Raw genomic sequence first — 13,429 nt, 5'->3', positions numbered from 1 at the left:
TTTCCCCATGTTCCAACCGCTGATCTTCATCCCAAGGAGAGTGTCACAACTTTTCTGCATGCTCCTCCAGGGTCTGGATGATTTGAGGAATCTTTACGATTCCGTTGGTTCCGTTAATTCCATCAAGCGGTTTGAGGTCGTGGTTCCCGCTTAGTGTTTGCGGAGAACTCGGGCGAGGGACGATCGGGCTGCCCTGGCGGCTCAGAACAAACTGTTTTGGGGGGAAGAAGTATCAGCATGTGCCCATGTTCTAGTTCAACCAAGAAAGAATGCAACTGAGAGGGATATGCTCTTACATTGCTGGCGGCACTCAACAAAGCACTCAGGGAACTCTGCACGACATCTTCATGAAGTCCTACGCCCCAAACCTTCTCGTCGGTCCCTGCCGCTGTGCATTCGATATATGTAGCAGCCTTGACCTCACGGCCGCGCCCAACAGCATGCTCCTTGTAGTCCTGGACGTCGAGATCAATACCGACCGTCCGGAGAGCGTTGGCTAGGCTGGAGATGGGCCCATTGCCGCGTCCTCTGAGCTTGTGCTCGATTCCATCGATCGAGACAACGCCTTCAAAAACTCTCGTGAGGTTCTTGGTATCCTGGGTCTTGCCCGGCGCCGGGGGCGCAGGCGAGCTGGACCGATCTGGGGCGATAGCGTAGTCCACGATACCAAAGCGAGGATTCCTGTTAAGGGAGTATGTTTGCCGGAATAGCTCCGTGATCTCCGTAGGAAGCAGTTCGCGCCCCTTTTCGTCCGCCATCTTCTGCACGACTCTGCTGAAGGCGACTTGCAGGCCACGCGGCAAGTCGAGGTATAGGTGTTGCTGGATAATCCAGGCCGCACCTCCCTTTCCGCTCTGTGAATTAACTCGGATAACGGCCTGGTAGTCCCGACCGATGTCCTTAGGATCAAGCGGGAGATAGGGGACTTGCCAGTATTCGTCGTAGCCCTTCCCTTCCCTTTCGCGTAGCTGGAACCCCTTCTTGATGGCGTCCTGGTGAGAGCCACTGAATGCACACACAACCAGGGACCCGCCATATGGCGCTCGAGGATGCACCTCAATCTTATTGCATGCCTCTACCACCTTAATTACTTTGTTAAGATCTGAGAAGTCGATGTTCGGAGAGACTCCCTGAGTGTAGAGGTTCAAAGCAAGCGTGACAAGGTCAACGTTTCCGGTCCGCTCTCCATTGCCGAACAGACACCCCTCTACTCTGTCGGCTCCTGCCATCTGAGCCAGCTCGGCTGCGGCTACCGCGCAGCCACGGTCGTTGTGAGGATGAAGAGAGACGCAAATCTTCTCGCGTTCAGTGATATTGCGGCAGAAGTACTCGATCTGATCGGCGTAGACGTTGGGGGTTGACATCTCCACAGTAGCGGGGAGATTGAAGATGATGGGGTGCTCCTCCGAAGGTCCCCATGCTGCCTTGACTGCCTCGCAAACCTTGATCACGTACTCGGCGCTGGTATCGGAGAAGGTCTCGGGACTGAACTCGAACTGCCATTCTGTTCCCGCCTGGGACGGGTCGTCTTTGGTCAGGGACCTGACCAAGGCCGCGCACTTGGCAGCGAGTGCAAGACTTTCCTCCTCGGTGAAACCGAAGACGATTCTCCGAAAGCACTCGCTAGTGGCGAGATATATGTGAATCACAGCCTTTTTAGCGCCCTTGACCGACTCTACCGTGCGTTTAATGAGGTCCTCGCGGCAGGGCGACAGAACTTGCAGCCACACATCGTCGGGAATAACTCCAGATGTCTCGATCAGGCGTCTCGTGAAGTCAAAGTCGGTTTGCGACGCGGAAGGAAACGAGACTTCGATTTCCTTGTAGCCCAGCTCGCACAGCATTTTGAAGTATTCAAACTTTTGTTCGCCATTCTGGAAGCACAGAAAAATTGATTAGCCAATTGGGAAGTTACGTCAACCGCAGAAGACGCGCCGTGGTGCGGGAGAAGCTGACCATGGGATCGACCAAGCTCTGGTTGCCATCTCGCAGGTCCGTGGCTAGCCATCGCGGGGCCTTGCCGATTGTCTTGGACGGCCATTGACGGTCTGGGAGGTTCAGAGGAGGGAACCTCTTGTACTTTTTGGAGGGGTCCTTGAGCCTGGGACACAATGGCTGTCAGCTCCAATGTCTCGTGCCTCATGGCACTCGGGGCAGCGGTGCAAGGTGTGGTTTGTCTCGACTTACATGGGCATGGTGAGCGAGCCGGAGTGCGGGGCCAAAAAAAAAACTGGATGGTGTTTTTCTGGAACGAATTGGTGTTGCTTTGGCGTTCTGGTCCGCTTAAAACTAAGAATGAATGATGGAAATGAGGGGTAGATTTGAACGATTCAAAGCAACGTCCACAGATGGACCTGCTCAATGCTCGGGGTGGGTCAAAGAATTGGCTTTATATTAAAATAAATATTCAGAGGGTTTGCTCGGTATTAGAGGTCCTATATATCTCTCTAGGTTGGCGGGTAGGAAGATTTTAGAGGGAAGGTTTTGTGTTGAGAAAAGAACGGACCCTGAGTCATAGGTAACTAAGGTAAGGTGAGTGAAGAATCGAGATCCCCTCCTTGTCACTTGCCCGCCGAGAATAGCCCCAAGCTTGCCTCAGAACAAAAAAAAGCCTAGGAGGTTCCATTTTGCACGCTTTTGCCCCACCGAGCCTTCCCTTCTTCGCCACCAATTCCCCAGTTGAGGCTGCCGTGAAATGCGCCCTCCGTCGAGTGACAACAAATCCGAACCTGCATTCGAGAGAATGGCGGGGTTACCACCTCAAACCCTGTCCCCCACCTTTTGACGCCCCCCTCCCGTGGGTGGGCAACCCTTTCCCGGGGGTTTGATATTTGTTCCCCTGGGGATGTTGGCCGAAGGGTGCTTGGTCTGTTTTCTGGAACCTGCAGCACGTCTCCGACAGCTCAGTGGCCGGCCCGCTTCCCCCAGGTTCCCGACGTGTTGACCTGTGCTAACTGACGGGACAAGCATGATGCGGAACCAAACGGCCAACAAACGCGTGACCAAGCCCTCTTGGCTTCGGTAGGGGCGGAGTTAAGTTGGGCGGAGGGGGAACAGGCAAGCGGAAGAGGGCTCTTGCTTGGTCTTTTTCTCTTCTGTCCACCTCTCCTCACAAACCACCCTGCTCTTGGGACGTCTCTCAGTCTCCCGAAAAGGCGCAAACGACAGGTAACAAACTCCGAGTCGCGAGCCGGCGAGGGAGTTTAGAATGCAAAGAAAGCAAGGGAAACAAGGAGCAGCCCTAGAGGTGCATCATCCGTCCGTGTCTCGTGGCTAACGCAAACAGGGACGTTGCGTGCAGCATCATTACCTAAACTCTAAGGTATCTACTATAGGTTGCTGCAAGATACATAAGGTTAGTCCCAGTCTGCCTCAATGGACCGACGCACCATACATAGAGAACGGAAGCGCGATGCCTTGCTGCGCGAGCACTTGCATGCGCATATCCATCCATGTCTCTCTCTCCGTCGACAGCCAGTCAAGTCGAGACAGGGCATCAGTGCCTAGCCGAGGCAGTGTCGCCATATGCGACGCCAATGGAATTTCACGGGTTAGCTTCCCTGCGAAAAGCAAACCCTTCTTCCCCAATGCCGGTCCGCGCGCCCAGCATCCGGCGGGACATACATAGAATCGGGGCGACGAGCAACAACGGGCGGGGGAGGCTAGACAAGGCACACTAGCAGAGGCAACAAGTCAAGTCGGTATTGGAATTATTGTCTCGACAACGTCATGGAAATAGGTAATACAAACAAGAATTCGGACAACGTTTCCTTCTCTGACGCACCGGTTTAATCTAAGTCCCGTATCGAGTTCCAATAGGGCCAATATAACTGACCCGGCCGAGGTTGCTTTCCACGAGATCCATATGCGGCTGCAATTGGCTGCTCTCTTGATCTTGGCAGGGCCGAGTCGGGCAGGGAGAAAAGAGGAGGGTGTGCAAAAGAAGTCGGATACCTTTGGACGGATACTTTTGAAAACCTAGGACCTTTCACTTGCTGGATCGCTAGCTTTCACTTCATATGGGCTAGAGAATCGCCTCTTTGCTACAGACGAGAAGGGTCTAGAATATTAACACTAATAGACTTTCGGAATGCAAAAAAGTATCGTGGACCCGCTCTCTGTAATTAATGCTATGGTATTTACGGATGTAGATGCAATATCAGGTTGCCAGTGGTGGCCGCTATGTAGGTTTCCCCCTAATTCTTCCCCTACTAACTACTTGGGGTCAGATGATTTACCATGTGAACGATTCCTCCTCAAACAGGATGTCGTTCTGCGTCCCTTTCTGGGCTTTGCGTACAGCGTCACGGACGTCATCTGCAAGCGCTCCAGGGCCGCACACGGTAACCTTCATCGCGCCCGTCTGCTCGCGTACTTCCTTCGCTAGTTCGAGAGCAATGTTCGGACGGCCAGCAGACATGCGGACAGTGTTCGAGTTGGAGACGACTTCGTTCGCGTTCTTGGGCCGGGTGATAAAGAGCTTGATCCGAAGTATCTCTTTGCGGTTCGGGAGGCGGAGGATTTGGTCCATCCAAGGGCGCGCCCACTCCAGCATCTCGTAGTCGCGAATGATCCACAGAAGGGTGACCCGGCGTGTGGCGACGGTGCCTGCATTATAGCCCTCTATTAGATGCCGAATGTAGCTGATCTGGTGGGTGATGCCTGTCGCACCAGCGAACAGAACACAGTGCCCATAGCTGTCGAGGCTGTTGTGGCCGGCATATGGGCCCTCGAAGGCAGCGCGCATGGTGACGGCGCTAGAATTTGACGCCACGGCCGTATTGTACAACTTCCGAGTGAAGCCGGTACGAGCGCTGATGAGGAATGACACGGTTGTGCCCGTGGGTTCCTGAATCTTCTCCATATCCTTTTCGTGGACGGGAAGGAGAGAATCGCCGTGCTTATCCTCGAACCAGGCTATGGAAAATGGATGATTCTCCCAGGGATTGAGGCCTGCGAAGCGCAGATAGGCGTGCTGGCCGGGTTGGATCCTGACATGTCGTGGCAAGTGCATTGTCACACGGCAGGCCTCGCCAGGCATGGGCTCGACGAAGGCCTCGGTGTAGCCGCGCTTCGACCTGTTGTAGTGGAAGAGACGGATCGTCCGCGCGAGCCTCTCAGCTACCCATAGAAGCAAAATGGCAATAATCCAAGGCGTCTGAGGGAGACCACCTACGACCCCGGCAGAAACGCAGTGAATCCATGTGGTGACGAATGCAACAAATGCGAGAAGTATGTGGATGTTCAGGAACGTCTCGTAAAACGCATGCCTGACGGGTGATAGTGCCAAAAACAGGATGACGACCATGGCAGCTGAGCCTACGGTACCGGAGGCAATGAATCTGTCGTGCAGAATCTTCATGCCGACGCTGTCCCACCCACCATCAGCAACTTGGACGATTGCCCAAGAGACGAAGTGGACCACAACCTCGAAAACCACAATCCGGCCCATCCAGCGGTGCAACAAATTGAATGTGTCGAAGCTAACGCTGAGGAGGCTGATCAAAGGGTTATTTCGGGTAGCGAAGATCATGAGGGGTATCATGCTCACGACCGACAGTGTCCCAGAGCGGCCACGGATCTCGGCGCACACCTCGTACATGTTTGGGTTTTTCCAGTTGACAGCCACCATGTAACCCAAGTTGCTTGCCACATAGCCGAGGAGGATGACAGTATGAAGCCTGGATGGTATGGTCCCGACGTTTAAAGCACTCGAAAGCCGTATCTCACGATTGTGACGCTTTTTCCACAGCGGAGCATAGATGAGGTTTCTCTTCAGGCTGGGCATCCAGCTCCACGGCGTCAACTTCCAGTAGCCTTGCTTGTCTGCTGGTTGGCTCATGGATGAGATGAGTCGCAGTTTTTCCCAGGCGAGGCCGAGTATTCTGATAAGGAGCACTATGAGACCGAGGATGCCTAATGTCCACCAAAGAACCTGGGCAAAGAGCATGTTGTTTGGCTGGTTGACTCCGTTGAGTCCCGTGGTGAAAGGAGAGATGGTTGCCTTGGATAGAGAGACATCCGGACTCGACAATGATGGCGGTTCTGTGTCTCTGACATATATTGATTCTGTTGCGATTCCGATCGCCGGAGTGGCGAGCCTGGGGTGGTGAAATTCCATCGTGAATTATGGGAGGGGCCGTAGCCAGCGCTGGTCGTTTGAGGGGATCAACGAGGCCGGGGAAGTTGTTTGTTTTTTGAGGGACGAAAAGGCTTGTAGACTTTTCTCGGGCGGGGGTATTCTTTTCGTTTTTAAGTCTAATCGAAGCGAAGTACAGGCCGAGAAGACAGCGCTATTGAAGAAAAATACTGCCAAGCCAGACTATTGTGTAGACACACAAAGGCGCCGATGTGACTGACAAGGGTGAACAATAGGCGGCGGACAATAGGGTAGCTTCCGACTTGTCTGTCTTTGACTGGAACAATCCACCCAACGTCAAACGAACGCTCCAGTAGCGTCTCGACGACTGCAAGGCAAAGGAAGCGTCCAGGAAGGCCACGAGATTCCGGCTCGCGTTGTTCTCGAGGTCGAGCGGTGATAAGACGCCAAGATATATCGTGAGAGTGATGTTTCGCTGCTCGGTAGCAGGCTCCGGGCCGATCGATAGTGGGGCTCCGGGCCGACCGATATCGTGAAAGGGGATGACGAAGGGAGAGGCACCGAGCGCGTCGCAGTGGAAAAGTATTGCAATATAAGTCGTCGTATGCTGCCGGGCATTCAAACGAGCACACAATAATGCCGGTGTTGGTGGGGAGCGAAGAAGGCGGGTGCGGACGGCCGACAATGTATTCTAAGTGAGGGAATGTTGACTGGAGTTGGCAGCGAAAGTGAATGTGAATGTGGGAGGGAGCATGCGCGGCAGCTTCCCCGTCGAGAAAAAAAAGAACGTGATTCGACTTTGAATCAGAGTCCGGATAACCAACACAGGCTGGGTGGAATTTAAGATGACGTCGAAGCGCCAGCAAACGAAGGGCAGGGAGAATGTTTGCGTCGATACTCGGCGGGAAATGGCTGGGGAATCTGAGTCACTAAACAAGACACAGCTCGACACCAAGATGGCTTGAGGAAGAAACAGAAAGACAGAGCCCAGGAGAAGACGACGCAAGATGGAGGCAGAAGAAAAGAGATGGAACTGTCGTAACCTTGCATTTATGAGACTGAATTGAGCAAAAAGACCGGCACCACGGCTCTCGCCGAACCCAGCCATCCCCCCCTTGAAATGCAAACCGTACGACCCAAGAGCGACGCCATCACGAAATGGCATGCGGATTCCAGCCCTCGCAGCACTTGCAGCTCAGGCTCACCCAACCGGGCCGCGTGGGGAGGGTGAGACCCAGGGGAAACCCAGCTGCCAAGTCAGCCCAGATCAGATGGGCCAGGTGTTCGTCGCCAGACTCGCCACTGCGTGAGATCCTACCAACACTGCAGATGCAGGCCTGGCCAGACAGGATGAGGAGGGACTCGGGCGTTGCTCTGGATTCAGGGGAAGAGCTTGGTCGTCAGCAAATAATAGGGTGCGGGGTGTTGGGGACTTTTGGCCGGTGGGTTCAGACCTCGAGGCCGCCGCGGGACCTTGGGCTTCTGATTGGCCCCTGGTTTGGGAGGGCGTTTCCCGCGCCATGGCGGCGATCCCTGCAGGCCCAGTCGTACACCCGACCTGTTCCTCGGCCCGCGCCAAGCCCTGCAGGGGCATTGAGAAAAAGGGAGACGCAAACTCCATGCCTTCGTCCATGGGCCACAGTAATAAGTCAAGGACCAGTGGGTGTCCGACATGGCACACACATTTACAGCTTTGCGATAGGCTGCTTTGCGGCCTAGACTTCCTAAAGCGTACTGAGTATATCTGTAAAATGTGGTATTTTCGTGGGCGGTGAGCTGTAAGCCTTGGCGCCGATGTACCTACAGTGTAGGGAGACGATTTAACAGTGCTCCAAGACTCTGTCCCCTCTAAAAAAAATACTCGTCCTAAAAGCCCTTGTTATTTATTGAATATATTAGACCTTGCAGTCCTCTCAATCATTTCCTTCCCATCTCCTCTATTCCTCTAGTCCCATGTACCCCCTTATTTCAGAAGTCACTTCCGCGCAATGCTCTCGCGCTTGACGGCCAAGGGCGTGTTTGGGGCTAGATAGATGCCGAGGGCGGGCATAATGACATCCGCAGTAGCGTCTGATAAGAGTTAGCACCGTAGTCCAGAAGAACAAATGACATACCATCGATCTCATAGAGCTGGGGTTGCGTTGGGGGGGAATTGGGAACGTCGACGGGTCGCTGGAGAATAGCGACGCCGTCGGCGTGAACCAAGCGTGCATTTACACCAGCAATCTCGAAATTGTTTTGGCGGTTTTCGAGAGTGTCGAAGCGCTGGTTCACTTGCTGTCCCAAAGCGTCCATTTGCTGCTGCATTGCGTCGATGCGGAGATTCGTCTGCTGTCCCAAAGCGTTCACCTGGTGTCCCAAAGCGTTCATCTGCTGTCCCAGATCCTGGACGGCAGGATGTTCTGCTGGTTCTGAATAGCGCCAACGTTGGCGATGCGATGAGATTGAACACGCAGAGTGTCAAGTGCGCCGGCGATGACATTAGGCTCGGGGAGGGCGCCCATTGTGAGGGTGCGAAATGGCAACGCGAGAATGGAATGGCGAAGGCAAAGCTTGCGAGAGACGAGCGAAAGAAAATTTGGTTGGAAAATTTGGTTGAAGAAACGGGGAAAAGGATAGAGGACATTCTTGTTGGTGGGGTTGACTTAAAAAAAGTTGACTCTCCATTCTAGAGCTACCCAAGTGAGTGGGACGCAGTAAGAGCAGCCGTACAAGGCGATACCCTACAAGGTACTAGTAGGAAGGTACCTACCTAAGGTACCTACGGTAGCTTCCAGTTCAAGCTGAGCCCTGTCTTCCAGCCCGGCGAAATGCCAAATCACGACAAGTTTGTAAGCGTTCGTGCTACAACTCGTTCGTTTTCTGCTGTGAGCACGGAGTGTCCCGCTTCATCAGCAACAGGATTTCGCAGGTGTGCATGTATAATACCCCGGTATAAGTGATCCCGGGAGCGGAGTGGAACTGGACACCCTTGATTCCGATCATTGAGGATTGCAACTAGATGATCTCGGGTGTCCGTGCCTAGCCATCAACGGCAGGGGGTCCTTGTTGAGAGAAAGGTGGTGCAATTCCGGTGAATAGTCTTTATTCTTACTCCGTCTTCTTTTGTCATTCCCAGGTACCTAAGCAAGTATACAGTATTACTCCTCTAAGTTTGTGCTGTTCTGATGTTTTGTGGCTCAGGGGTTTTAGCACAGACTCCCGTCGACGACTCATGGATCCCTGTAGAACGAGTCGGTGGAACTACGAGACTTTTCATCCAAATCACTGAAATCCGCTGTGAATATCCGAGTACGCATGCCATGGCACGTATTCGTTTTGATATTGCTCTTTTTACGGCCCCTGTTACCGCTCCTTGATCATTCCCGGGGCATGAAACAACCCCATGGGTCCTTTGACAGGTTAAACAAACAACTTGGGGATCATCAAGTGCCCGTGTAAATCCGAACAGGGCCTGTAGTATCATACCACGTAGGTTATGTCAACTGCCAACACTTGAGAAACAAAATAAGGCCAAACTTGCATCAGCTTCGTATTAGAGAACACGGTGCTATACGTTCCGGGAAAGGCGCCCTCCCCCACCTCTCCTCATTTAGTTTAGTGCGGCCCTTCCATTAACCCTACGACTCTACATCCTTCCGCCCAAATATAAATACGTATCTCTATTGGCACAAAGAGGGCACAAGCAGTCGATAGCACAAATGTGTAACTATGAAGAAGAAAAAGAAAACTACGGAATGGCTACGAGCTGTGGAGGGGTAAACCCCAGCCGCTTAGACGCTAGGTCTCAACTGGGACTAGGCGCTCGCGCGTCCGCATATTATAGTCGAAGGTTACCGGGTGTCCTATGGACGAGAAGGAGCACTGGATCATCTCCGTGTCATATTCCCACGACGACACGCCGTTGAAGCAGCGAAACTCCTCCCCGTCCAGGCCCACGACGTGCTCGTTAATTGTCGCGGATGGTTTTTTTTGTAGAGAGGGGGCTCCTCCCCCAACGCAAAATGTAGGGTTCGAACCAACGTATCTCTTGATAGCAGGTACAAAAAAAGTGAAACCAATCAGATTTGAACTGACGCCCTCTCTTACCCCCCACCCCTCCCCCCCAAAAAAAAGAACGTCGAGTGGGATTCGAACCCCCGCGGGCATAACCCATGCGACTTATCATAGCCTCAAATTGTATGTCGACAGCGGTTGCCAAGCCGCCGAAGACCGCGCTCACTCAGGCGAACGAGCTGCCCGGGCCAGCTCTCCCAGCCGTTTGGTGCCAGACCTGGTAGGTGTCGCGACAAATATTTAAAGTCTTGGCATCTTAAACCCACATATAAGGATAGCCAGTGTCCTGTCTGTGCGCACGGTCCAACGTGGCCCGATTACTGAACGTTTGGGGACCGATGAAATGCGGCCTCGGTACGGAATACCTCAAAGTACTTTGCCACAAGGCTAATTTTCTATAGAATCTAGATACCTCTCCTGTTCTGAAGTGTTTAGAAGCCAGTCATCTGACCATCGCTCGCTAACGCACTACCATGGAATCAATCATCTTGTTGATACTATCTTGTGAAATCCGTGCTCAGCCAGCCAAAACAAGCTCCTTCAAGCCAGGGCCTGTACTGCTGGCATTTGCGCGAACGTTTTGCTTTACCGCCCTCCAGCAATTCTCAATTGGCGATAGGTCTAGAGAACAAGGGATGTTAAAATAATGCTTCAAACCATGGGCTTCCTTCCATTCCTTCACGATATTGGTGCTGTAACGCCCTGTACCATGCCCAGAATCTCCGTCTTCTTCCTGCCCTTCCTCAATCTCTCATCAACCACCATCTGCTGTGACGTGCGCTTGGTTGCTACGGCCGCCAAGGCCCTGATCGCTAGCAAATGCACAAGTCAGCACAAAATATCGGGTGTCGCGCTAAAAATCGCCAAGAAACCTACCAACCCCTTTTGGGCACCAATTTTGTGCGTGCAAACGAGTTCAGCCACATTCTAATGCAAGCCAGGACCCCGATAGATGTATCGAAAAAATAGGCTCTTCGGGATGTTGATTTTAGGAATAGTTGCCAAGAAAGGCCATTTTGTAGCCAAATCGCTAGCCACCCTCCTCCCGAGTTTACGAGGCATGGGCTTTCTATGCTACTTGGAATTTTAGGGCTCAGTCATTCTGTCTCGAAAGCACCAGCACTAAATGATACCGTCATCATTGCTATCGATTTTGAGGGCATTAATACTATCAAAAGCGGGTTTACCCAGAAGGAGAATAGTCAAGTTGGATTTGCGATTCTCGATACCAAGGAGCTTCGCCAGGTCCCACCAGAAAAGCTTATTTCAACCCTAAACTTTGCTACGGGATCGTCATCATACGTTACAAAAGCATCTAATAAGTATCTCTTTGGAGAGACAATCACGATTCAACCATCGTCCATAGTACAAACAATTCAATCACATATTCCTCAAGATCGCAACGTGGTACTTGTGGGCCACGGTATCCTGAACGAACTCCAGGCTTTACAGGCTTTGGGATTCGAGTTTAAACGGCCACCTTCTGGGATTCTGGATACGTCGCGTATTGCTAATGAAGTGTTTCAATTCTGGGGCGGCTCTCTCGGCGACCTGCTAGGTGTATTAGGGTGTCCTTTTATTAATAGACTACACGTCGCTGGAAACGATGCTAACTTCACTTTAAGGGCTCTTCTCCTTTTAGTAGCGAAGTGTGCATTAGTCAACAACAAGATGACGAGGTATTGGATATCTTACGGGATATCTCAACCTGCCCGACTCCTCCTTATATCGACCCTGAAATTAAAGCGGCAGAAAGGCGGGAAAAGAGGCTGGTAAGGAGTCGGAAGCACTAGTCAAAGTTATGGAGTAAGGAGAAGCAGGATCAAATCCGTGCTGCTCGAGAAACGAGGCGGCGCGAACATGTTTTGGCCCCGAAGAGCCTCGAGGCGGGCGCTATAATAGTAGCACAAGAAGAATAGGGTTCTCACTCTATTACCTCGACAGCGACGACGCCCGGCCTTGCCCCAGAACGAGACCCGGTTCTCACAAGTTTTGGTCCCGAAGAACCGCGAGGCGGAGTACGGCACGCCGGGGAGACTATTAACACCAAGCACGCCTTCAAACTTGCCAAAGCCGCCGGCTCCAAAGTCAATGCCACTTTCGCGCTAGCTCCTCGATCCTCAAGAAGTGCAGCGCAGCTACCAAAGACGAGGCGATGCTTGACGAGATGTTGTTATGATGGTTGGAGTACAACACCTTCCCCCTCTTCTCCTCACTATGCGCTACATGGAACTCTGCCTCTCTCCGCGCCAGCTTCAACCGTTCTCCCTTGCCCCGCGCTGCCCTTCGTCCGCCAAATCCTCGACACCGACGATCCCCTGCCATGCCCGCCCTTTGGTCGGAAGAGTCCCCAACATACGCCACACCACTCCCACGCAACACCGCACCGATACTTATCCGCGGCGCCAGCCTTCCGACGTAGAACTTTACAATCTGCCTGTAAACGATAACGACCATGCCGTCTCTCGCCCCGGTGACGGTGACCGGCGCATTTGGCAGATGGCCAACCTCCGGAAGAAGCTCTTGACATGTCCTCCGGGTTTGATGTTTGGATTGCGTGACGCGCCAGTGCAGGTTAACCAAAAGACTACGCTTCTTATCCTTATCATTGTGCCGCGTCAGGAAAAACTTCTCCAGGCTGTTGCTCGCCATCACCTCGACATCATCGTGCTCACCGAATCCCTCCATCGCGCATCGCTTGCGCGACGCTAACAAGAGCTTGTCGAATTTGCGCGCGGCCACCTCCGCTACGACCTGTTCGGCAAGACGACCGATAAGCTCCTCCCCTAGTCGCCTGTTGAGAGCTTCGCCAGTACCGCTACGCTACCCTCCGTCCTCGACACCGACTGCGCCGCCCGCATCTAGGAAACATGGCGCAAACATTGCGGGGAGGAGGAAGCGACCCCGGACGAGGGCCCTTGGAAGAGAACCCCTCCAACTCGGCATCCTCGCGAGCCACAAGGCGGAGCAGCCCCGCGGCGGATGTTGAGGAAGTAGGTTAGGTTGAGGGTCACTTGATGCCTAAACCTGGTACAGCCAATCAGGGCGCACCACCTTAGCCAGCTGTCTTGGCATCTGCCGTGACAGGAGCTAGGCTCCCTATAGTATACACAGTAGGCCTCTTGTGGTGGGCTATATATCTATCAGCTCCATGGATGCGCGCTAGAAAGGCTGCTATGATATAGGTACCTATACGGTCTTTGTAAGAGACTTGTGCACTTTGGTGTCGAAGCCACCGAAAATGGCGACACGCGCCAGCCAAATTCGGCAGCT

The 13,429-nt window shown here is 53.1% G+C and overlaps 5 protein-coding genes across 5 annotated transcripts; 1 reads left to right on the top strand and 4 right to left on the bottom strand.

Moving 5' to 3' along the window:
- Window positions 1–43: 43 nt before the first annotated feature.
- B0T26DRAFT_736563 (uncharacterized protein) lies at window positions 44–2,195 on the bottom strand (the record flags this gene model as incomplete). The annotated part of the gene is made up of 4 exons (XM_060443338.1): window positions 44–211; window positions 297–1,874; window positions 1,957–2,101; window positions 2,188–2,195. The coding sequence occupies 4 exons, from the start codon at window positions 2,193–2,195 to the stop codon at window positions 44–46; spliced, it is 1,899 nt and encodes a 632-aa protein (XP_060302561.1).
- A 2,039-nt stretch (window positions 2,196–4,234) lies between these two features.
- Window positions 4,235–5,950, bottom strand: B0T26DRAFT_670066 (ferric reductase like transmembrane component-domain-containing protein; the record flags this gene model as incomplete). The annotated part of the gene is made up of 1 exon (XM_060439138.1): window positions 4,235–5,950. The coding sequence occupies one exon, from the start codon at window positions 5,948–5,950 to the stop codon at window positions 4,235–4,237; it is 1,716 nt and encodes a 571-aa protein (XP_060302560.1).
- A 1,713-nt stretch (window positions 5,951–7,663) lies between these two features.
- On the bottom strand, window positions 7,664–8,746 carry B0T26DRAFT_797683 (uncharacterized protein). The gene is made up of 3 exons (XM_060446930.1): window positions 8,527–8,746; window positions 8,215–8,485; window positions 7,664–8,170 (listed from the first exon to the last, which is right to left on the bottom strand). The coding sequence occupies exons 1-3, from the start codon at window positions 8,602–8,604 to the stop codon at window positions 8,076–8,078; spliced, it is 444 nt and encodes a 147-aa protein (XP_060302559.1). The 5' UTR covers window positions 8,605–8,746; the 3' UTR covers window positions 7,664–8,075.
- A 2,269-nt stretch (window positions 8,747–11,015) lies between these two features.
- On the top strand, window positions 11,016–12,097 carry B0T26DRAFT_32003 (uncharacterized protein). The gene is made up of 2 exons (XM_060434363.1): window positions 11,016–11,716; window positions 11,782–12,097. The coding sequence occupies exons 1-2, from the start codon at window positions 11,228–11,230 to the stop codon at window positions 11,947–11,949; spliced, it is 657 nt and encodes a 218-aa protein (XP_060302558.1). The 5' UTR covers window positions 11,016–11,227; the 3' UTR covers window positions 11,950–12,097.
- A 147-nt stretch (window positions 12,098–12,244) lies between these two features.
- B0T26DRAFT_670064 (uncharacterized protein) lies at window positions 12,245–13,102 on the bottom strand (the record flags this gene model as incomplete). The annotated part of the gene is made up of 2 exons (XM_060439137.1): window positions 12,245–12,950; window positions 12,984–13,102. 2 exons carry the CDS (start codon window positions 13,100–13,102, stop codon window positions 12,245–12,247), a joined length of 825 nt encoding a protein of 274 aa, XP_060302557.1.
- Window positions 13,103–13,429: the final 327 nt, after the last annotated feature.

The sequence above is a fragment of the Lasiosphaeria miniovina genome (assembly GCF_030549165.1).
Source record: "Lasiosphaeria miniovina strain SMH2392-1A chromosome Unknown B0T26scaffold_1, whole genome shotgun sequence".
Taxonomy (NCBI): Eukaryota; Fungi; Ascomycota; class Sordariomycetes; order Sordariales; family Lasiosphaeriaceae; genus Lasiosphaeria; species Lasiosphaeria miniovina.
This window is presented reverse-complemented; position numbering and strand designations above follow the sequence as displayed.

Coding starts and splice junctions, on each gene's coding strand:
- B0T26DRAFT_797683 (XM_060446930.1), bottom strand. CDS start 8,604: ATGGGCGCCCTCCCCGAGCCTAATGTCATCGCCGGCGCACTTGACACT. Junction 8,486..8,526: donor AATCTCATCGCATCGCCAAC/GTTGGCGCTATT, acceptor CCTGCCGTCCAG/GATCTGGGACAGCAGATGAA. Junction 8,171..8,214: donor CCAGCTCTATGAGATCGATG/GTATGTCATTTG, acceptor AACTCTTATCAG/ACGCTACTGCGGATGTCATT.
- B0T26DRAFT_32003 (XM_060434363.1), top strand. CDS start 11,228: ATGCTACTTGGAATTTTAGGGCTCAGTCATTCTGTCTCGAAAGCACCA. Junction 11,717..11,781: donor CTCTCGGCGACCTGCTAGGT/GTATTAGGGTGT, acceptor CTTCACTTTAAG/GGCTCTTCTCCTTTTAGTAG.